Source organism: Bidens hawaiensis, unplaced genomic scaffold, assembly GCF_021521415.1.
Source record: "Bidens hawaiensis isolate Kalapana, Puna unplaced genomic scaffold, B.hawaiensis_p1.1 tig00001206_1, whole genome shotgun sequence".
Lineage (NCBI taxonomy): Eukaryota > Viridiplantae > Streptophyta > Magnoliopsida > Asterales > Asteraceae > Bidens > Bidens hawaiensis.
The window spans coordinates 2,763,759-2,788,453 of NW_027491069.1; the positions used below are offsets into that span (position 1 = coordinate 2,763,759).

The following is a 24,695-nucleotide window of genomic DNA, read 5'->3' on the forward strand; positions in this document are numbered from 1 at the left end:
ACATAGGGATATTTATGTAATTTTGCCACCATTTAGTTACGTGGATGTTAGACACAAGGGTATTTATGTAATTTTTCCACCATTTAATTATTAAATCATTACACAATTTAATTACTTATTATTAACTTAAGTCTACCACCATACCACACCACACTACCACCATCACCTCCACCTCCGCGTACACTGCTATCAAACTCCACCATCCTAACCACCACTACTTCGACCACCTCCACCATACAATCAACCCCCTATAATAAACATCGCACATTCTCATCCCTAGAAAACCTTCACCCCTTTTCTTCACCTCCACCGATGAGTGAATGTGGTAAAATATCTCACATTCTCAAATTTCAAATCCAAAAGACCGAAAGTGTAACAACCATTATATAATCATCTCCTGCAACAAAAACCCTTTCAACATCTTCACCATTTTCAACATTCAAACATCACAAACCCTAATTTTACTGGAAGAAAAAACGACATCGTTCTACGCATTACCATAAAGCCAAGATTGGACGTCCCATGGCTCATTAAGCTTCCAATTGGAGCAACTTGCGATGTTGTCAGACTTTATCACCGGTGAGTTCTATTGAAACAAAAAGTTGGTGAGCTAAAGGATGATTGCAATGGAGGTAGTTGTCGAAACCTTAATTGACGATAACGTTCTTCATTGGGGAAAAAATCAACCATGGTTTCAATTCTAATTAACGAAGACGACGAATTTTCTATTGCATGATCTGTGATCCCAGTGTCAGACTTATTCCTAACAAGTTCATGAATTCAAACTACACATGTTAGAATTTAAGACTGATGGTGGTGATGGCTGGTAGGTGGTAGTATGGTGGAGGTGATGGTGGAGGTGAACAAAGGCTATGATGGTTCTAGGTGGTTAGGGTAAAAAAACAAATAAAATTAAAAACATGGAGATAAAGATGTAGTGTATGAATTTAATATGCAAATAACTTTTATAGCGAGAAGTGCACAAATAATTAGAAAAATTATGCTAACACTAGTGTAATTATTATTACTCTATAACTTTTGAATTAAAATAATTATTATTACATTGTTTGGCCTAAGCAACCTTTATTTTACAAAAACAATTTTGCATGAAACCTAATGCAGCGTTTTGTTACCTATTGCAACTCTTTTTCAAATAGTTACATATTGCAAATGTTGCAGTTGAAAAAAAAATAGTTGCATTATGTAACAAAAAGGTTGCATTAGGTCTAATGCAACTTAATCCAATGCAATTGTTTTGTAAAATAAATGTTGCATTGGTCCAATTTTTTTTTTGTAGTATAGTTATTCTAGTTTGAAACTGTAATTGCACTAGTTGTTTGTATGTTTAGTAAGTTAATTTTATTTGTATCAGATCTTACACCTAAAAATGTAATTTGACTGGCCTTTTAGCATTTAATTAATAGCTGGTTAACGGGAGGGACGCAAGTTGATCCTCTCACAAAACAACGGAGGCTCACAATTCACAACGCTATTTTTGAAAATTGGGACTTAAGTTGGTCCGACACGGTGAGGCAAACATCAATTTTACTCTTGGTTTACTTGATTTTTGTTAATTATTATTAAACCAATATTGTAAAATTACATATGAATGCCTTTTCAATGTTTATATAATTCTAGGCATTGTGACTAGCAAAGTGAAACAGCCTGTGGTCATTAACGTGGGAAATGGACAATGGTTTCGGTGGCTCTGTACGTATGTGCCTACGCATGCTAAAAGGGAAACTTCGTAACCTTTTCGTTTGTTCCAAAACATTTTTTATTATTTCAAGATATCATTTCCCTTTAACTTAGATTATAAAAGTATACAACTATAATTTAATAGATTTATAAAACTGAATCGAATTAGCCATCTCTTAAAAATGTCTATGGCACATGGGCTTTAATATTATTATATTTAACATAGGTAGTTACCTTAGGAAAAATATCATACTGTTTGTTTTTAGAGTCAGCTCAGCCAGTTTTTAAATATTTTATTTTGTTGTTCTTTTATAAGAAAATGTTAATTACAATAAAGGCCGTTCTCTCTAATATGGTATAATGTTAGGAAGCCTGAGTTTTTTAAAGAAGACTCATGTTTGATTCTCATATACAACACTTAGGGGAGTACATTGGTGCCTAAATGAAGGAAGTAAGACCGGGATCTTTGTGATCTTTGGCTTGATACCGAGGACGCTAGGGGTTTACCCCTAGTGGATCTTCACGCAGGTGGCTTCCCCGAAAATAGAGATAACTTAGAGACGCTTAAGGGCTCCGTATGACTATATTAGGCTAGCTAGCGGTGACCTTTTACCATTAGACCACCCCATATGAAATACCTAAGCAATTCTCTGTTTGTTGACAAGAATTACATTAAAGGCCTTTGGATATCTTTGTGTTAGATTTAGTTTTGTGTTTGTAGGTTTTTTTCTAAGATTACATATACGGTTTACATTTAACCATCCGATGTTATTTCATTATAAAATAATCGCTTTGATTCTTTGCATAGCACTTGTCCCCATTATTCAGCTAGTCTCTCATTCATGATTGTGCACATTGTCAAACGGTGATCCACTTGCTTCTCATTCCCATTGTCATCATTGACCTTAACGGACTCGCTACTTTTTCCTTTTTTTTCCCATATCTTTGTTCCACTAACTATGGGTGTTCAAAAAACTTCACAATTCAAACCCATATTCAATTATTCTGAAAATCCGAATTCGAATTCTTCAAAATTTCATAAATCCAAAATTTTAGGATATCCAAATCTTTATTTGTGTAAGATAAGCCTATAAGTAAAGAAGACTTGAAATGGGCCATTGTAAGGCTCCGATCCTGGTGTCCTATATCGAGTGTTGGATTTACTAACAAACAAAATTCTAAATATCAGAGTTAATTAAAATTTTCATGTAATAATTAAAAACTCAAACATTATACTACAAAACATGAATTCTTGTTTAAAAACATCATTCTACTTGTCTCAATATTAAACATCAAACATAACATCTTGAACTTTCCTTTCTTCCCTTCAAATGCTAGTCTTCACTAAGTGCCATGTGTCCCCCTCAAGCCATCTCCTTTATTCTATTTGTCTGCGTATATCCTAAAAGTCAGCTACGCTGAGTGAGTTCTAGTTATTCAAGCAATATACATTACATTCAAATACTTACATTTACGCATCCGAATATACATATTACATACTTAACCTGCTTAACTTTCATTCATAATCATTTCCAAGAATTCATAAAAATTTAAAACCCAAAACAATTCATTTTACTTAAAACAAGTTCAGAGTAAATAAACAGCGGAAAATTCATAAGTATCAAAATTCCCCAAAACCGGGAAAAATACCAAACGATAAACAATGGAAAAAGTTAAGTATTAAAATCCCATGACCAAATATAAAGTAAAATGTTCTTTTTATTATAAGGTCTTGACTAGGAATGCCTTCAACCGTCCGAGTAGTCTCTAGCACGTCCAAGCGATAATCCTAAATCCTTACCCTGCAAATCAAACTAACATACACAAAGTCAGCTTGAGCTGAGTGAGTTCAAGTTTTTAATAAATGACATGTATAAATTATTCCAAAATTATAAGTATAAAACAATATGTGGAATAATAGGCTTAAGGATAAATGATAAGTAAATATATGTATAATAGCCAAATAATATAATCACGGTCGAACACGCGTACGAGTCTCCCCCCACGGGATTTAAGAACCCGCCACGAGATTTAAGAACCCGAGTCGTATAGTTGATCGGCACACGGTACGACCTAGGCACATGATACGGGATTTTAAGAACCCGTTATAATGATGATAATGCCATACGAGCCTCCCTCCACAGGATTTAAGAACCCGCCACGGGATTTAAGAACCCGAGTCGTATAGTTGGCCCGGCTAAGATCACCATGCACACAAAGAACTAATTATAATGATGATTATGCCACACGAGCCTCCCCCCACAGGATTTAAGAACCCGCCACGGGATTTAAGAACCCGAGTCGTATAGCTTGGGCCAGCCAAAATCACCATACATACAAAGAGCTAATTAATTAAACCAATCATAGGCCATAGAGTAACATATATATATAAGTCAGTCCAAAATATGAACTAATATAAGCAGGTCTACACGTATTCAGTTAATACTAGGAGTAATGACATCCTCGAGCCTAGACCATAAGTAATATATATAACCTTAAGGAATTTAAGACAAGTCTAAAATATCCTAAGGCCTAGAATATAATCCACACCTGGTTTCATAAATGCACAAATAATAGCAAGGCTATACAATATCCATCAAATGGTTTTAAATGATTAAAATCGGGAAAAATTGTAATTGAGTGTTTATGCCAGCCCAAAACGTAAAAAGAGTTAAGAGGGGGCATCATGAACTCACCTGACATGAGGCAAACAATCAACAACAAGCTAGAGAATCTCTAATCACATCCACAATTCACAACATGTCGGATTGCACACAAAGATTACTAACTAAACCGAACTGACTCGTTTATCCTACGAGGCGTTCTAACATGATTTGATTGACCTAAAGCCTCGACCTTACCAAATTCAATTACATCATCCCCCGAGGCCATGTATTTACCAAAACCACCCTTAGCTAATTCCGGGGACAAAGGATTTCCAAACTACACCTGAAAGTTGTTAATTGTATCGAATACGCGCGTTAACGAGTTGTTTATGCACTTAGCACCCAACTCATCCCCGTGTGGACCAAATTTAATAAAATCACAGCAAACAAGTCCACACGACACCACACGAGTTGAACGGGTCGGTAATTCGCATGTACAACGCACAAACTACCAATTAAACGCGAATTTGCATTCTACCGACCCGTTTGATTAACCGACAACCAATTCAGCCCCATTAACTTAGCCAACAAATCATACCGAGGCTACAACATCCGAATTGGTTGTTAATTCCCTCAAACAACGCGCTAGACGCAACAATTGACAAACTAGACAACCAAAACCTAGTTTTCACACCATCAACAATTGACTAATCTAACGAACGCCATAACTCATGATACTAAAGTATGATTCTCATGACATACCTAGGAAGATGACGGAGCAAGAACCTTAATCAAAACAGCCCCGAAATATGCTCAAATGGGCAGCCACCGGTGAAGCCGAAAATAACCTATTTTCGGCCAATAAGCGATGTATAATGGTGCAATAAGGTGAAAAAGAGTTATACTAAGATAGAACTGACCAGGAATTAGGCTTGGAAGGGCTGGAGAGTGGCCGGAACTGCACGAATTTCGAGATGAGGGTGGGAGGGGGCACCGATCGGAAAATGGGTAAGGGAGGGTTTTAGGTTTTATTTTTTTTTATTATAAAAATCTTACACTCTAGCCTCCGAACTTTGTTAATGGAGATGTCTTGTGTTAAAAGTTGAACAACAAGGCTTACAGGAACGACCAGGAGGTCCTTTGGGATGCCGAAACGGGCCTCGGTTAAAATACAAGCTTTGCAAGGCATAAACCCTTTTAGCGAAAATTTACAGGCGTTACATTACATACATTCTTACATTCATATTTTCATACATTCATACTTTCTTGTTTTAACTTTCATATTACATACATAACTATCTCTACGTTTTAAGAGTTTTTCGCCCTATAACCTCACATATATTATTAGGGTCTGGTCCCTACATTCACAGATATTATTAGGGTATGTCCCCTACATTCGCAGATATTATTAGAGTATGTTTCGTACATTCACAGATATTATTAGGGTCTGTTCCCTACGCCTCACAAATATTATTAAGGTATGTTCCCTACACTCACAGATATTATTAGGGCATGTTCTCCTTCCTTCCATACAACCATACATACCTTTCCTTTACACATGTATATATATCTACATACATACTCTTAACTTTCCTTCATACATTCCGAATTACTACACCATTCATAAAACGTTCATATATCATACACTTGTCACTTAAAGTAAGTGCATTGACTAACCACATAGGAGTATGCACACAGGCCCTTAAAAAATAACTGAGAAAGGGGCTAAAAACTCATCTGGATTTGAAGTCACATAGGAGTCAGCCCGCCTCACCGTTACCCACGAACTTGGACGGGATGTTTACATATTGACTTTTACAAAAGTCATAGTTTTGACAGCTTGAATTTTAACATTTTTAGACACTTTCACTTTTACAAACAGTTTGACCAAACCAAATTACCAAATTGACACAATTGATAGTTTGACTTTACCATTTTGCCAAAAGTTAGATTAACTGTAGATGATGGATAGTAAACAAAAAAGAGTTGCAAATGGAATTACCAATAGGCTCGAGTGTATGTTCCTCCGATTCAGGTTTAATTTGGGATCCGTCTGAAACGCGTATGTTTCAAATCGACGTAGTCGTAATCTGGATGAGAAGATCGACATACATCAGAACCCTAACTAGTTTATTGCAAACAATCAAATTAATCTAAATGCTATGTTGACAGAAGTCAAACCCTAATTTATCTAAATTAACTAAGAAACAAAAAAGATAAACATAGTGATTTCAATAACAAACCAAATACAATGAACCATATTGAAAATTAAATACATGTTCACTTACAATAGATAAGAACAATATTTGATCATACGTTGAATGTCGAAGACAAAGGCAGAATCAGATCAGTGGATAGCAATTAGGGTTTAGGAGCGTTTCAATGTAGAGTGGCGATAACAATAAAACTGGGTTTTTTTATTATAAAGGATCCGAATCCGATAATGAGATTGTGGATTTAATTCGGATCAAATAAATCTACGCCTAGATAAAAGGAAAACTTTGGCGGCAAAACAATGCTCGGAATGGCTCTCCTATTGCCACGTGTGTTTCAGTATTTTACTTTATTAGTATAAAGAGAAAAGATTAATAATTATTAAATACTAATTTGAAGTATGCAAATAACTGAATAAATTAATATCTAGATTGTTTTAAACATTATTGTATAACGGTTGTCTCTTAACATGCATGATAATATATTGTTTTTTGTATTTTGCTTAATAATTAAATATTATTTTTTTCATCAATTACCCGTGTAGTACACGGGTCTCAAAGCTATATAAAACCCAAAAATCCTATGTGTCACGATGTGGTCGCTCCACTTTTATGGAAGCCATCAGATTTTTTGATTTTTAAATGGATGTCTTTCATTGATTTAACTCAAATTCATGGGTATGGGTCTTACCAAAACCAGATAGCTGTTAAACGGGTTATAACATCTCATTAAATTAAAAATTAATCTTACCAATTAGTTGATATGAAAATCCTACAAATTAGGAATATACTAAAGTTTAATATCCAATTTAAAAGAAAAATATATTATTTATAATTAATAAACAATTTTATAGTAAAAAACATAAGCGGGTCATAGGTCACCAAATGCAGATAGCTTTTAAACGGGTTATAACATATCATTTATTTATGAAAGTCTTTCATCATCAAACACTAAGTATATTATTAACTTTTTTACAATAAAGAAAATTAAAATCCAAAAACTAAATATTAAAAAACAAAAAATGTAAAACAACCATTCTTTCAAACCATCAGATTACTTTATTTGTAAATGAAGGTTTTTTACGCATTTGACCCGAATTCACGGGTAAAGGTCTCACCAAACCTAGATAGCTCTTAAACGAGTTATAACATCTCATTATATTAAAAGATAATCTCATCAAATATTTGATATGAAAATCCTATAAAATAGGAATATATTAAAAATTAATATCCTATTTTATTTTAAAAAAAGATATTATTTATAATTAAGAAACAATTTTATAATAAAGAAAATAAACGGGTAATGGGTATCACCAAACCTAGATAGCTTTTGAACCAGATTATAACATATTATTTATTTGTGAAACCATTTCATCATCAAACCTCAAGTATATTAATTATTAACTTTCTTACAATAAATAAAATTAAAATCCAAATATAAATATATAAATATTAAAACGAATAATGTAAAACAACCCCCGTAATACGGGGGATCAAATCTAGTATATGTGTGTGTGTGTTTGTTTAAGTTTTTTCAAGAGTTTTTAATAGTACTATTTTTAAAAAGAGTTCTCTCATTATCTAATTCCTATATATAATATGTTTTGAAGAAATCTTATGGCATTCCTTTCTAAGATGGCTCAATCAGGTATTAACGATATTTCCAAACACTGTTTAAAAGAACCTTGATTGATTCCGGTGTTCAAAATATCAAAAGCAACTCGTGGATAGATGCTCTTTGTAGGCGTTGTCACGCTGACCCTTTGGACCTCTGGTGCCACATACACATGTAGAATTAACAGGGGTTTCCTTTTTGGTGGACTTAGTGAGTAGTGGTTTCACAGTCGGTCAAGCTGCATTAAAAACTGCTTCAGGCAAAGTGGCAAAACATGAAAAGGCGTGTATTGACAATCAACATGTATTTATTCCTTTTGCTTTCGAAACTTTTGGTTTCCTCGCGCCTGAAGCTGTGGATTTAATTACTCGTGTTCAGCGGGTCATGCATACTAATGTTATGACTTCGAGATCAGCAAATATAGTTTTTAAAAGATTGAGTTTTGCAATTCAAAAAAAGGTAACGGCGCAGCTTGTTGCCCGCTTTTCTTCTTTTTCGATTTAATCTAAACATTAAAATTTTTTCTACTATCAGTTTGATTCAAATCTTAGTAGATATCTAAAATCAAATTTCTAATACAAACAACAATTTATTTATAAGAAAACAGTTGCATATCTGCCTCAACGACAAGGCCACATTACATACTACATCTTACAAGACAAATCAGCTTCTAACAGCTGCTTATTCAAACACCATTGAAAAACAAATGATTAGGCGTTACCAAATCGCTTCTTAAAGAAAGCAACTAGAGCTTCTCTAGGAAGTAAGTCACCCTTGACAGCTTGACAGTTAATATAGTTACCACACCATTCAGTTATTTTTGGGAACTTGTCTTTGCTCAACACCGTTATTCCTAATGCTTCTTCAGCTGCTCCAAGCCAATAGGCTATGAAAGTAGCAGCAATATCAACAAGGTTGATATTGTCACCTCCAAAAAACTTCTTACCTTTCACATTGAGTTCATTTTCTAGAAATTGCAGTTGCTCATGAGCTTCAGCAACAGCTTGCTCCTGCCCATGGCTGCCAATAGCCTTGAATATTGCAGGCATGCACTTAACATACCACATAATAAATATTAGATCATTTCTGGTTAACTGGGTAAAAGAAAATCAACATGGTAAATAAAAAGTATAAACAATTACCTTATCATCAATGAACTTGGCCCAAAATCGAGCTTGAGCCTTCTCGTAAGCATCCTGAGGCAAAACCGGAACCCCTTTCCACACATCATCGATGTACTCAACGATCAGAAGCGACTCCGAGATGGGTTTCCCGTTGTGTACGAGCACCGGCACCTTTTTATAGACAGGGTTGTATTTGAGAAGGTCGGCACTCTTGTTGCCTAGATCTTCTACCACAAATTCGTAGTTGATTCCCTTGAGTTTCAAAGCAGTTGTCACTCGGGAAACATATGGACTTCCTGGAAATCCGTACAACTTCACTTCGTCGGCCATTTTCGGATGAACTGGTTTAATCAGTGATGATTGTAGTTGACTAATTTTAGGTTTGGTTTTGGAATGGTTTTTCTTTCTTTCGTGGACCATTATATAAATGATAGTTGGTGGGGATTTATTATTATTATTATTATTATTTATGGGTTATTTAAGTCACTATCTATTGCGTACGATATGCAGGACAGCTGTAAGCGAAGCTGGAATTGTCTACCCCTTATGAACAGATAGTTGTTGGAGCTAGTGGTGAAAAACAGTCAATATATTTTGTAAGGCAATTGGCTTCTCTCATCTGAATAAACTGTATGGTTAAAAAGCTTGATATCTTGTCGGGTTCAAACCCTGATTTAAGGGGTTTTTTTTTTATTATGGTGAGTTTTTTTTTTCTTTTTGATGATGTTTTTGTGTGAGTTATGTCTTAAGTTTTAAAATTAATATGAAAAATTGATATGTCATTTCAAAAAAAGCTCACTCAAATATCGTAAAAAGAACAAAACACCTACTTTTTGATTTCATATTCAAGTTTCAAACGCACGAATTTTACTTTTTATGGTATTCACATTTCCCTTTCATCCCCGGAAGGTGGCCTCAATATAATGTTATTTTAAAAGAAAAAAAGACCATATCAATAAAATAATGGGAAAACTCTTAAAATACACATTTTCAAAAATTGGTTTCGAGTTTTACCTATCGTTTGCAAACTATACTCCAAATACTCACCGTAAACAACTCGAAATGACTAAATTCTTATGGTCAACGAATATTTTACAAAACTGATCGGAACGACTATTTTAGATTAAGAAAATTACCAGGACAAGTATTTTCTAGCACCAAAATCACTGGGACAAATATTTTAGGTTAAGAAAACTACCGGGACGACTATATAAGGTAAAAAATAGTCGGGACGAGTTTGTTATGAATTTTTTTTATTTTTCAGAATATTATTATAACCTTTAAAATATAAAGTTTTACAAAATTGCGAACACACAGTTGAGATGTGTATTGTTTTATCTGCGTAGGGCTGTGACTTTTACCCAAACCCAACCCGAAAATCCCGTACCCAAACCCGAACTAATCGGACCCGAAAATCCAAAACCCGAGAAAAGACTAAGCCAAACCCGAACCGAAGTAATTGAGGTTGGATCTCGAGTTTGATTTATAAGTTTTAGATCAACCCGAAAAACCCGAATAAACTTTTAGTTTTGAAATTAAATATATTTTTAGCTCTAATAGAGCCTTAATCACTAAAGTTATCAGAATCTGAGCCTAATCGATTGCTGTCATTCCAACTATAATGGATCGATTGTTTATTGTTAATTTATGTTTTCCGTTTATTACTAATAGCAACCGTAATCAAACAACCAAATCACGTTTGATTAAAGACAATATGGTTCGAGTTTGTTACTTAATATTACTCTACTTTTGAATTGTTTTGACTTTATCAAGTTATGTTGGTTTATTATTTGATTATTTGCGTTACGAGCAAAGAAGAATATGTTGTTTTAATTTTAGCATTGAAGTTTTTTGTTTCATTTTGTATGATACTCGAAACCCGATTAACCCAGCCTGAAAAAACCCGAACCCAAATTAACCGAACCCGAAAAGCCTGTGAGAGATTTGGGTTGGGTTTCGGGTTAAGATTTAAAACTTTGAAACCCGAAGAACCCGACTCGAAAAACCCGAAACCCGAAGAACACCCCTATATCTGCGTGTCGACATAAGTTTTATTCATAATCGAGTGGGTAAAAAATCCTTTGTTAAAAATTTTGGCACGCTCGGTATAGAATAAAATTTATGTCGGCATATAGGAAAAAAAAATCTCAACGGTGTATTTAAAATTTTGTAAAACTTTATCTTTTAAAAGTTATAAAAGAAAAACTAATTATGAGTAAAAATAAAATTAATAATATAATATTCTGAAAAGTTCCAAAATTTTCATAAAAACTCGTCCCGGCTATTTTTTTCTACCTAAAATAATCATTCCAACCAGTTTAATGCTATAAATACTTGTTCTGGCAATTTTTGTTAGCCTAAAATAGTTATCTCAACCAGTTTTATTAAATAATCATTGAATATAGGAAGCTAGTCGCCCTAAGTTGTTTGTGATGGGTTTTTAAGGAACATTTTAAAAAATTCGGGTAAAATTTGAAACCTAATTCTGAAAATGGGTATTTTCAGAATAATTCATCAAATTTCATTTAAGTTATTTAACTATTTTTAAAGGAACTCTTTTAATTTTTAGTTACTAGTATTATATTACTAAAGTTAATTTGAGTATAGTTCAAGGGCTCGAAATAGACTTTTAGCCGCGAGCCGCATTAGGGCCGCTTTAGTATTTTTGAAAAATGGAAGTATAATCAAGAAGTGACAAGTTATCAAAGACGAGGGACTAAAAATAAAAATCTGAATCCTGGAACCCATTGCGCTACGCGATAAGCCCAAGCACAGGACCATCGCGCTATGCGATGGTCTATGATGACGCAGCAACACGTGTCGCAACGGGGGGACCCGTGGCAGACGCTAGGGCTGAATCAGCAACGTGTCAATCGTCTGACATCGCGCTATGCGATGCCCTAGAGGAAGGGACCATTGCGCTACGCGAACGTGCCCAATTTCGACTATAAAAGGAGGGGTTCACGGCGTTATTATTATTATTATATGAAGGATTTCACTTTATTGTAATCATCTAGTGAATAACTGAATATAAATACTACATCCTTATCCTTGTAGGTTGTCGTTTTCAGAACGGAATCTTAATTTGCCATTTCGTGGTCGTTTATAGTTTTATAACTACCACCATGACCTTATCTCACAGTTTCTACTATACTTGCTGGTGCTACTTTTTTCTTTAGTCTCTGGAGTCTAGACCCACAATCGGCCCTATTTCTTTCTAGGTTCATTGTCTCTCCAGAGCATGTCATCGCTCCCTTTTTATGTCCATATTATTCTTGTTTTCGTCGTCTCCGCCCCATTTCCAGTTATCCATTATTTGTGATTATGTTCAATGTTAAGTTCAATTTCAGTTCTTGTCCTTTATTCTAGTTTTGTTCTTGTCTAATCCTTGACTTTGATCTTCATCATACTGTTCGTAGTTGTATGACAACGCTCTATCTTAACCACCAAACTTTTCAATTTTTACTAGTATATGTTCTAGTTGCGTATAAACCATATGTTTGAATTGTGTTTTGTATTGAACAAGTTAAATAATAAAAATTAATAGAAAGAAAAAACAGAAGATTGATAAATAATCTTATTTTTTTATGTATTGGCTGATAATAATCTCATCTTTAAAAATCATTACAAACGGTTCAACCTTTTGACTGTTTTTCTCTCAACAGAGCTCCGTTAAAAACACTTAATGCCGTTAAGTGTTTTCCCGAATTTCAGACCGATATTTTAGGGCTTTTGATTAGTGGAAAGATACGAGTCGATTAAAGTAAAACTTATCTCGAAACGGTGATTTAAATGACATGATATTTATTAATTGTAAATTCAAACACCTGAATTAAAACATTGTTTCGTCATTTGGATCACCGCTTCAAGATAAATTTTATATTAGTCGACTCGTATCCTTCTTCCGATCAAAAGATGAGATATTTCCAATTTGCAAAACAAAACAAAAACAAAATGAAAAAAACAAATGATGAAATTTGGAAAGACTCAACTTTATATTTCGCTTTAAACTTTTAAAAGTTGAGTTTGTCTCTAAGTTTTTTATATTGATTAAAACAATGTAAAATTACTTGTGAATGCTTTTTTAAAGGTAATACTATGCGTTGTGGCAAGCGAGCGAGTGGCGCGAGCCACGAACACCACAACACCCTTGTTTCACCATTCACCGTGAGCGGGCGTCGCGATCCCGGGAAGAAAATTGATGGGTTGGCTCGTGAGTGGATGAATTCAACAGGTGCGAACGATAACGAGATGAATTCACTGCTGGCGCGACCGACAAGGGTTGAAGGGTTGGGTCTAGTCAGTGTCACGTGACACAATATAATTTGATGAATTCACATGCGTGCGCCTTTAACGACAACTCATAGTCTAATATCGATCACTAATACAGTGAAACAGTTATGGTCAATGACCACTAGTCATTAACGTGGGGAAGGGAAAATGATTTCGGTGTCTACGTATGTGCATACGCTTGCTAGAAGTAGAGAAACTTCCTAACCTTCTCGTTTGTTCCAAAACCTATTTACGTCAAATATCTGTTCCCTTTCACTTAAAATATGAAAATTCTTTAAAAATATTATTTTAATAGATCGAATGATTTTTATCAAAATTCTAGCTACCTATGTAGATAATTTGATCTTCGATTTTGACAGAAGGGGTCAAATTATGGGGTAGCCTTTGAATTACCGGCAAACTATTAGTTGATCAGTTCTTGAGAAGTCGGCCTAGTGATCTACAGATTCGTCTTACTAAAGCTGCAAACGATCATTGGATCATATTGGGTTAATCAAGTTGTTCACAGGGTCAGGGAGTCAAACGTGTCAGTAGATTGCGGGTAAAAAAACTAAGGTAGCGTTTGATATGTAGTAATAGGAGGGGGAATGGAAATGACCATTACGAAGGAATGAAGAAAAGCGTGTTTGGTTGGCTCAAGGAATGAAATCACTCATTACCTTGTTCATTCCATTCCCTCTAAAACACCCCAAATTCATTCCAACCAACCCTCTTGTTTTTTTTTAATTCCATTATCTCTTTCACCCTACTCATCTCCATCACCCTCCCACTATTACCATCGATCACCATCACCACCGCCACCCACCACCAACGCCACCTCCACCACCGCCCCCCACCACCAGCCCACCCCGCCGCCGCCGACCACCGCCGTCGCCTTAAACCATCGCTGTCGCCGCCGCATTAACCATCCACAACCACCACCGCCACCCACCATCACCGCAACTTACCCACCACCTCCCACTATGCACCACCGCTAATACCAACCACAGCCACCGCCACACCACCTGCCACCGTCACTGACCACCGCGAACCACCATCACCAATCGCCTCCCACTCTCGCCACTGCCTCCCACCACCACTACCGCCACCACCATCACCACTGCTTACCACCAATTTTATTTTATTCCCTCTTTTTTTTTGCCTGACTAACAACATTAATTAATTACTCATTTCATTTTTAGTTTTTTAGATGATAACCAAACAAGACAATGGAATGGTAATGATCCATTCCATTCCTTTGTTCATTCCATTCCCTTATCCATTTCATTTACTCGTCTATTCCATTACCCTATACCAAACAGACCCTAAGGCATTGGTTATTCATAAACCCTTGACCTATCCACACACGCCCCTATGTTAAAGGGTGTGTGGGTAGGTCAAGGGTTTATGTGGGCTGGGATCGGACCTCAAAATAAAGCCGAAAACAAGTTATTTATTAGTTATTATTGGTATCCATATGAATGCATATTGACTTTGAACTTTTTTCACAGTTGAGTTTACGTGAGTTTCTATTTAATACAAGGGAATTGATTTTTAATTTTTTAAGAGTTAAAGGTGCATAATAATAATATATATTATCTATTCAACTATTCATTCGTTGGTCTTAAGTCTAGTAAAAGTGCTTCATTTTAGCTCATAGTGTCTAGAAATCATTAAACTCACACGTGAACCAAAGAATAATAATATTCAATAAAAACTTGGCTCAAAAGTATCTAAAAGTATAGGAAATATTTATATATAATATGTATATTTTAGATCACATCAAATATCCCCGCACTTAAATCTTTTTCGTCACTGAAAAAGCTATTTGCAATGGAATCATAATCAGAACACTGATTTTCAAAACATTTAGGTTACTTTAATTAATAATAGATAAACGCAAAAACCGCGACTTCCGATATTGTTGTCCACTTAAACCCGGCCACCAACATATCAAGCCCCCCGTCATATTTAACGATTAAGTTTAAGTGATATCAATAAACCTATGGGTCTCACACCTAATGAGTTACAGATCTGCTTACCCCCATCTCAAGCATAATCAAGACAATATAAACTAGGTTGAAGTAGACTGGTTCAACCTATCACCGTAAGCTAAAAACCCTTTAATGGTAAGAAGAAAATACACTTAGGTGGAATTTAGATGGATGAAAGGTCAAGTGAGGTCATACGAGCAATACTTAAACCTAAAACTATATTAGCGGATTTCGGCCTAGCATTGTTTCACCCGAGCTGCAACCCAGTATATGACGGTCTTAGGCCTCTACCCTTAGGTCCTGTTCGTTTCAAGGATTTGGAAGGGATTCTAAGGAATAGGATTTTAAATCCCATGAATTGATATGTTCGTTTCATTAAATGAAAGAATGGGAATGGAAACTAAATCCCATCAAATCCCACATTTCATGGGATTTTAAAATCCCACCTATTTGATAAGGATTGCTATGGAAAATAAAGTATTGTTTTATTAATCCTAATCACTAGGGGTGGCAAATGGGTTGGGTTGGGTCGAAAAGGGTCAACTAAAAAAAGGGTTGTTTTGTTTCGGTCGGAACGGGTCAAAACGGGTTTTGGGTCAGGTTTTTGTTTTTGAAGAATGAGGGCAAAGGTGGAAACGTTTTAGTTTTTTTACATTTTTCGTTTTTTATTTATATTTTTAGTTATGATTTATTTATTTATTTTTTTGAATATTTTTTGGAGGGGTTTTTATTAACAATAAAAACCCCTCCAAAAAATATTCAAAAAAATAAATAAATAAATCATAACTCAAACTATAAATCTAAAACGAAAAATGTAAAAAATCCAAAACGTTTTCTTCGTTGTCCTCGTTCTTCAAAAAAAAACCCGAGAATGAAAAAGATTCCAATTCCAATACATATTAACCAACCAAACACATGGTAGGGATTCTCAAACATTCCATTCCATTCCAATTCCAATTCCAATTCCAAATACTTTAAAAAAAAGTCCATGAAACGAAGGCGCCCTTAGTATTTCCTAAAAATATTTATTGACTAAAACCTCGAACCCCAATAGTGTATTCTCAGAGTCACCATCCCCTTGGTAACACGTAAGTTCTTGGTCCTGTCTAGTGTGTCTTTTGGCCTCTTTTACTGTTTTTTTTTTATTTCTGGTTTTTTTTAGTGAATGCTTCTTTGGCATTTGCATAACTTTCTTATTCCCTTTACTTTCAAAATATTTGCACATATTTGACGTTCGTAGCAACAAAACTTTATGCTCTTAGGCATCTTTTACCTAAATATATAACTATTTTTCTAAGCTCGTATAAAATTTGGACATGGCGGGGCACCATCACTCATTATTTACTTTCATAAAACAGAGAGGTGTGCTAATTTTTAAGTGCATGTAATTCTCACCACATCAAAGTAGTCATATTACGGTAATACTCGCTATGCCTTATTGAATTTTCAGCATCACTATCCCCCTCAAGATGAGAACCCACAAAGTTTATGACTATTAGGTATATTAATAATAATCTGGGGAAACCTTTCAAGGCTAGTTGGGCCTACCGACACGTCCCAAATTAAGTGCTCTTTCTTTTTTTTTATCTCATATATATTAGTAGTTTTAAAAACCAATCCCCAATTTTTCTATCTGTAGGTTCCCTGGACGGATCACACGAGATATCCCGATATACACAGGTGCGGAATCCCTGTGTAGATCGTTACGGACGTAGAACACAAACACACGAACACACGAATACGATACGAACAAACACACGTTATATTAATAACTCAACACGTGATATAATCACAGTTACAGACTCTCGACCTCACGTCACTTTACTCACGAACAATAACTGACTTACACGAAAAACTTGAACAACTTCTAAACAATAAGCCGTAACCTATATAAATACACGACAACTTTGCCTCAGGCGAAGTTGTCCATAACTTCGCTTGGTTAACAAGTTCGCCTAAGCGAACTTGTCAACAACTTCGCTTGGTTAACAAGTTCGCCTAAGCGAACTTGTCAACAACTTCGCTTGGTTAACAAGTTCGCCTAAGCGAACTTGTCAACAACTTCGCTTTAAACAAACAAATACATAAACAATATTACAGACTCGATTACAGACATTAGACATATGAACTACTGACATTTATGCACCAACAGACTCCCCCTTGGCAGTAGCTTCATATCTTGATCTTTCAGCTCTTGTCTCGTAATCCTGTAACTTCAAGCGTGCACTCCTTCTCTAACGCACACCGACACAACCCTTTGATATTTCCTTGCTTCATCCTTCCAAGCAGGAATATAAAAGATCTTTTTCTCGTTAAGCATCTTCAGATCAGCTTGCGATAAGTTAACAAGATGCATCGGATCGTAAACTCTAAGGATCTCTTGTTCATCCTCATCTTCCATCACTGCCTCTGCTGTCTCACAATCAACGAACCACCACTTTAGGTCTTTGAGCACATCCTTGGGCATAAGCTTCATTGGTACTTCTTTAAGGCACCGGATTGGTTTATACTTCATAACCATCCAAGGCTTTCCATCAGCTCTCAAACCTCTATCCTTGTCTTCAACAAGTTTCCCTTTCTGTGGTTTCAACAGCTCAAACTTCTTTTCCTTTATGCTCTCTTTCCATACGATTTTCCCTATGACTCTAGCCATATTATCATCACTTCGATTGATCAACCCCAATCTGGCTAAGTCTTTAACCTCACATTCAGGCAGTGTGTTTAACGATCTCAACATTCTTCTAAGGTACTGAACTCCATCATATCGTTTAATCACGAAGAGCCGCAACTGCTCATCATAAATCCAGCATATAATCCCTTTCTTTGCTTCAGCATAGCCCTTAATATTGTAACTCTTTTTGAACATGGTAGGGACTGCCGGTTTCTTCGTTTTGACGAACCATTGAGCGTATCCTTCCTTCCACCTTGGCTGCTCTTCCCATTCAGTATCTTCAACTGCCGTCTGATCACCCATATCGGCCTTCTCAACCTCTGGAATGTCATGTTCGACATTTTCCTCTACTATCTCTCCTTCCTCAATCTCATTCTCAATCTCAATCTGCTCACCGATCTTCTCAATCACATCACTCGGCAGCACATCCTCATCAAACAATATATCATCGCTGAACATATCATCATCTAGTTCTTTCAACGCATCAATCACGTCATCACCTATATTCTCATCATCAACCAACACCACATCATCACCACCAGAAACACCAGCCGCGTCGGCAGACTCCCCCTGAGCTGTGGAAGTACCAAGAGCTAGAGTAGTTCTTGGCAACTCACCACCTGCATCTTTCGATGCATTGGGATCATCGTCTTTGTCATTCTTTCTTTTCGTCCTTAGCTCGTCGCCTTTACAGCTCATCTCCCCCTGAGATGCCAAGAACTCCTTCAAGGTATCTATAATTTTCCCATGCTCAACCAGGAGGGATGACTGTAGTTGATTTGCTTCTACTAGGCGTTGAATAGTCTTAGATTGCTCTGCCACGATCCGCTCTAGTGAAGCTATTCTCTCTGAGTCTGAAGTAGGCGTAGGCGAGACATCAGAAGCAGGCGTAACCGCAGGTGGTACCATACCTGATAACCCTGCAGTAGTGACGACCGTTGACTCTACAAATCGTGCAGCAACCACCGACTGAGTAAGCGTTGGAGGTGGTAGAGACACAATCTCCGGAGTCGTCATCTGGATAGTAGTGGTAGATGGAATGCCAGCAGATGATGTAGCCACCACGGGAACATCCGCAGTGCTTATACTTGTAACCTGTACAGAAGTAGGAACGATAGACATACCAGACACTGCGGCCAGAGCGAAACGTACCCTTCTTGAAGTCTCTCCAGCTCCCATACCAGCACCTGTCCTTTCCCGTCTTGATCGTCTTATCAGCTTATGTATATCTTCTTCCTCTTCTGACTCATCATCATCCTCCGTTCTCTTTCTCTTCCCAAACGTTCTCTCTCGAGACACCATCAACCGTCTCCCCTCATTCATGATCTCATCCAAATCTGAGTCAGCCATCGACGTTGCTGCTCTAGTAACACTCACACCCGAACCCTGTGCAGCAGAGACCTGCACCTCTTCCAGCGGATCAACTCGGTCCATATCAAAGTAATCTTGACCACCAAATACTTCATCAAGATCAATATTCTCCTCAGCCGTCACAACAGGCACAGCAGATGCAGCTTGAGTTGCTCTTGCCTGTCGCGGTTGAGGATCTCTGAACTCGTCCCCACCAGCAGGAACATACTCTGGGTTGATTAAAAACCCAAACAGTGGAGTATGCCTTGGACGCAGCTCAGGCTTGCTCCTCGCACTCGAAGTGCGGCATTGAGCGAAGATACGCTTGCTCACAGATTCCACGTATCTGATCGGAGCGTCGTTGAGGTAGATTCGGAGCCACATGATCCAGGATCATCTGAATGAATCTCGGATACATAATAAACCTCTCACGAGCCATCGCTCTCCTCTGTCTATCGATCTCGTAAAAGACCATCTGACTAAAACTATAGCGTTTATTGTAAGTCAGTGCAGTCATTGCGGACTGCATGGTCGCACCCATACCGTCAGTGCCCGCCTTCCTCCCAGACATGCAAACTATCATAACGTGCATGAGGAAGCGCCACTGATCAAGCAGAAAACCCTTCCATCTCTGTGTATCGCCTAATGGACCAGAATAGCCCATTCGGAGAAACGCTCCATCACGAAACGGAGCCACAAACTCAGTTGGGTCGTCCCTCGTCTCTTCTCCAAACCGTAACGCCACCCGAATCTGTTCAGAATTGAACTGAACCTGTTGATTGTTCACCGTCGCTCGCATGACCAGGGGCTCAATACGACAATCGTATTCTACCGTCTGCCAAAAGTCTTCGATATTTGGTAAGGATATCGGCAGAGTCGTCGTGATAGCATGAAAAATCCTCGAGCGTATGAGGAAAGTAATAATCTCGCGGTAATCCTCAACGCCGCTCACTTCCGGGTCAAGGGTGATGTACATATTGTGACCCGGGAAAAATTGCCTCTGATTGTCACTGTCGTCTCCTCCTGCACCTCCAGCACCAGCTACTGCGGCCATATCTGCAACAAACGAACCAAGTTAGTTAAACATTAAGACTTAGCACAAGTTCGCTTTGTTACCATGAGCAAAGTTGTGATAAACTTTTTATAGGCAAAGTGAAAGGTGGGGCGAAGTTGGGAACAACTTCGCTTCAGCTTTAAGTTCGTCTATTTAACATTCAGTAAAATTGATCTAGGCGAAGTTAATGTTAACTTCACCTCATCACAACATCGCCTCAGGCGAAGTTAATGACAACATCGCCTCAGGCGAAGATAAGCCTCAGGCGAAGTTACGGATAACTTCGCCTAAACCTTAAGTTCGCCTGAATCTGAATCGGCGACAGTAAGGATTATGGAACAACGTGCAGTTGATGATTTCGTGATTAAGGAATCCGGAAAACATGATGTTAAGGTTATCTAGACGATCAAAGTGGTTCTTAACACGTAAAAACAAGTTTTTGAAAATCGGTTGAATGGCCGACGATTCGAGGTTAATAACCGGGTCGAAACGACCTAAGATTAATGCCCTTGTACATTGATGATATGATATAATTGCATCTCGAACCTTGAATCGGTATGAAATCTGGGAAAAAAATAACTCGGAATCGGAATAAACACAAGTTCGCCGGAAAATATTGGATAAGTTCGCCGGAAAAGATGAGTGAATAAGTTCGCTGATTTTGAATAATGAACACTGTTGACCCTTAAAATCCTTTATATAGGGGTGGAGTTATACAGGCGAAGTTACAGATAACTTCGCCTAGGCGAAGTTATCCACAACTTCGCCTGTTCAACAACATCGCCTATATTTACAAAATATAACCTTATAATTTTACATTTTTTCAATCATGTTATAAAACTTTCCTTTAAGAACTAAATGACACGTTCAAGTCCAAGTAACCCGTTATAAACAAATACAACTACAGAAAAAGAAAACTTGAAACAATTTAAGTATAAGGGATCAAATTTCAGTCTCGATAGGGACTGCTACGTTTTAGAAAAGATCCGAACAGGAATCATACTAAGTATGTGACTGTCACATAGATCCATGTTTAGCTGTATTATGACATAAAGAGACAGGTTGTAAGCAGGTAATAGACTTAAGATGGTTTTCATCGTTTCTGTGATACGAGTTAAGTTCAATTAAGCCTCAAAATTTAAGTGGGCAACAACTCAGAGATTATGATGCCTCCTTTCTAAGCGTATTTGGCTTTCCCCAAGTCACCCCGAATTGACTTCGACCCATAGTGTCTGATTAAGTTGTAAGTACTCTTCATCTGGTTCCCGTTCTTCTTCTTACTCTAAGATTGAGAAGTCTTGACACTTTCATCTCTAGAATGTTTCAATAACTCATAAGTTTTTTTTTTTTTTTTTTTTATGATAAACTTTACATAGACTTCAGAGTAGTAACCAACTGCAAGTCCCGAATCTGGATCACTGCAGTTTCTTGAAACGCTATCTTCACGGGAATCAGAACACTTACGGGCTCGTGTATGACTGGGTAATCGCTTTTCTGCCTATCATTCGGAAAGATATATATGAAGACATGTAGAACTCGTAAGGAGTTTCCACGTAAAATCAAGTAGTTTTAGTTTGTATCACATTTACTTTTACGCACCATAAAAAGTTACCATGACATACAATGACTGTCCTAAAGCCTTTTAAGCCTAATAACTTCACTAGTTAAGCACACAGAATTAGTATATCTATCATTTTCCAAGGTTGGATCAATTTTCCGTTTAACATAGCAAACGTACTTCTTACGAAGTAGTAGACTTGAAAAATAATCTCATTTCCCTCAAAAAAATTTGACTTCAATCGCCCCGATCAAAACAAAGTCTTCAGGTAAACGGCTATCCCGAAGATCCAATGGATCAGCTGGACCGACCACATACTAGTATGTGTCCTTCTAACTAAGAATGAACGACTAATTTTAAGCGAAAAAATGAAAACTCATCCTAAACCGCCCCGGTCACAATCAGTCATCTGGTTAATGGCTATCCTCAAAATCTACAAGAAGAAAATGAGAACCAAAACCTATCCGAAGACATGTCCTTCAAACTGTGGTAACCGACATACTTTTAAGCGATAGTGATTTTTTTTTTTTTTTTTTTTTAATATTTCAAACTTGAAAAACATGGTTACTCGGGATTGATCATCCCATTCAACTCAATAAGGTTTTGAAATCTCGTTTTGTCAAACGCTTTTGTATAAAGATCAGCGAAATTATCAAGCGTATCCACCTTTTCAAGTACAATCAGTTTCTTCTCAGCACAATCCCGTATAAAATGATGACGTATGTCAATATGTTTAGTTTTACTATGTTTCACGGGATTGTTAGTTACTGAGATAGCAGCTGTGTTATCAATGCAAATAGGTGTAAGTAAGAAATTCAGACCATAGTCGCGCAACTGTTGTTGAATCCAAAGAACCTGGGAGCAGCTGTTGGATGCTGCCATGTATTCTGCTTCACATGTTGAAATTGCGACTGAAGTCTGCTTCTTGCATTGCCACGACACCAATCTGCCACCAAGAAACTGACATCCTCCAGTTGTTGACTTCCGACTCTGATTGCACCCTCCATAATCAGAATCCGTGTAAGCGACCAGCTCCAAGTCTCCTCCTCTCGGGTACCACAACCCCAGCTTAGGCTTGCCCTTGAGATACCGCAGTATCCTCTTCGCACCCTTCAAATGAGATTCTTTTGGATTTGCCTGAAAACGTGCACAAAGACAAACAGCAAACATTATATCAGGCCTAGAAGCAGTTAAGTACATTAAAGAACCTATTATAGCCCGATATTGAGTTGGGTCCACATCTGCATCACCGACTGATTCAGCACCCAATTTGTGATTGACGCAGATTGGAGTTTCATCTCGAGAACTGTCCTCCATCTTGAAGCGTTTGAGCACATCATGAACATACTTCGTCTGATGAATGAACATCCCGTCCTTCTTCTTATCAACCTGCAATCCAAGAAAGAAAGTTAGTTCACCCATAGCACTCATTTCAAACCTTTTCTTCATGACGGCTTCAAAATCTTGACACATGGAGACTTTTGATGCAGCAAATAAATGTCATCCACGTAGACTTGCACCAGCAGGAAGTCGCTTCCATCTCTTTTGAAGAACAACGTGCTATCAATTTTCCCTCTTTCAAAACCATTTTCGAGCAAGTAATCTGATAAAGTTGAATACCAGGCACGAGGTGCCTGATGTAGTCCATATAACGCCTTGCTCAATTTGTACACGTGATCTGGAAAGTCTGGGTCAGGAAAACCCGGAGGTTGCTCAACATACACAACCTCATCAACTTTCCCATTCAAAAACGCACTCTTCACATCTAGCTGAAATACCTTCATCTTTTCATAAGCAGCAAACGCCAAAAACAATCTTATGGCTTCCAACCTGGCGACAGGAGCGAACACTTCATTATAATCAATCCCCTCTTGTTGATTAAAACCTTTAACGACTAGCCTCGCCTTATTCCTTATAATGATCCCCTTATCATCTCTCTTGCACTTAAACACCCATTTTGTGCCTATAGCATGCACATTCTTTGGTTTTTCAACCAAAGTCCAAACTTCCATCTTCTCGAATTGAGCCAACTCTTCTTGCATGGCTTCGACCCACGAGCTGTCCTTTAAAGCCATTTGATAATTCTTCGGTTCAATCTGGCTTATAAAGCAGGTGTACAGGCATTCATTGATTATTCCTGTCTCCTTAATGCTTGTATAAACACAGGTGTGCTCATTCAAGCTACTTCTAGTTTGTACACCGGAGGACACATCACCAATCACATTCTCCAAAGGGTGATCTTTATGAATTCTCGTGGTTGGTACAGAACCGACATGCAAATTGTCTTCCAAGTTAGAAGAGAGCTCGTCAATGGTTGTTTCATGCTGAGAGTGAAATGGATTGAAAAATTCTTCTTCAGTCAAGGCAGCAGGGGTACCGATAGTATTTGATGAGGAAGGTTGACATTTATCAATCAGCTGTCTTTGCAATAGATTTTCTTCCTCATCAAGGATCATCTTCGTTGCAACTCTCTCTTCTTCTTCAGCAATATCCAAAAACGGTACGTTAAAAGACTTGAAGAGTTTAACATAGTCGAAAAA

At 37.2% G+C, this 24,695-nt stretch overlaps 1 protein-coding gene across 1 annotated transcript; it reads right to left on the reverse strand.

The window, feature by feature from the left end:
• Nucleotides 1-8,840: 8,840 nt before the first annotated feature.
• LOC143564813 (putative glutathione S-transferase) lies at nucleotides 8,841-9,608 on the reverse strand. Its single transcript, XM_077051984.1, has 2 exons — nucleotides 9,275-9,608; nucleotides 8,841-9,184 (listed from the first exon to the last, which is right to left on the reverse strand). The coding sequence occupies exons 1-2, from the start codon at nucleotides 9,584-9,586 to the stop codon at nucleotides 8,843-8,845; spliced, it is 654 nt and encodes a 217-aa protein (XP_076908099.1). The 5' UTR covers nucleotides 9,587-9,608; the 3' UTR covers nucleotides 8,841-8,842.
• Between the last annotated feature and the right edge of the window lie 15,087 nt (nucleotides 9,609-24,695).

Bases quoted from the DNA above. Each gene is read 5' to 3' on its own strand.
- LOC143564813 (XM_077051984.1), bottom strand. From the start codon at position 9,586: ATGGCCGACGAAGTGAAGTTGTACGGATTTCCAGGAAGTCCATATGTT. The intron at 9,185-9,274 runs GTAATTGTTTAT...TGGTATGTTAAG, and splicing joins CCAAGTTCATTGATGATAAG to TGCATGCCTGCAATATTCAA.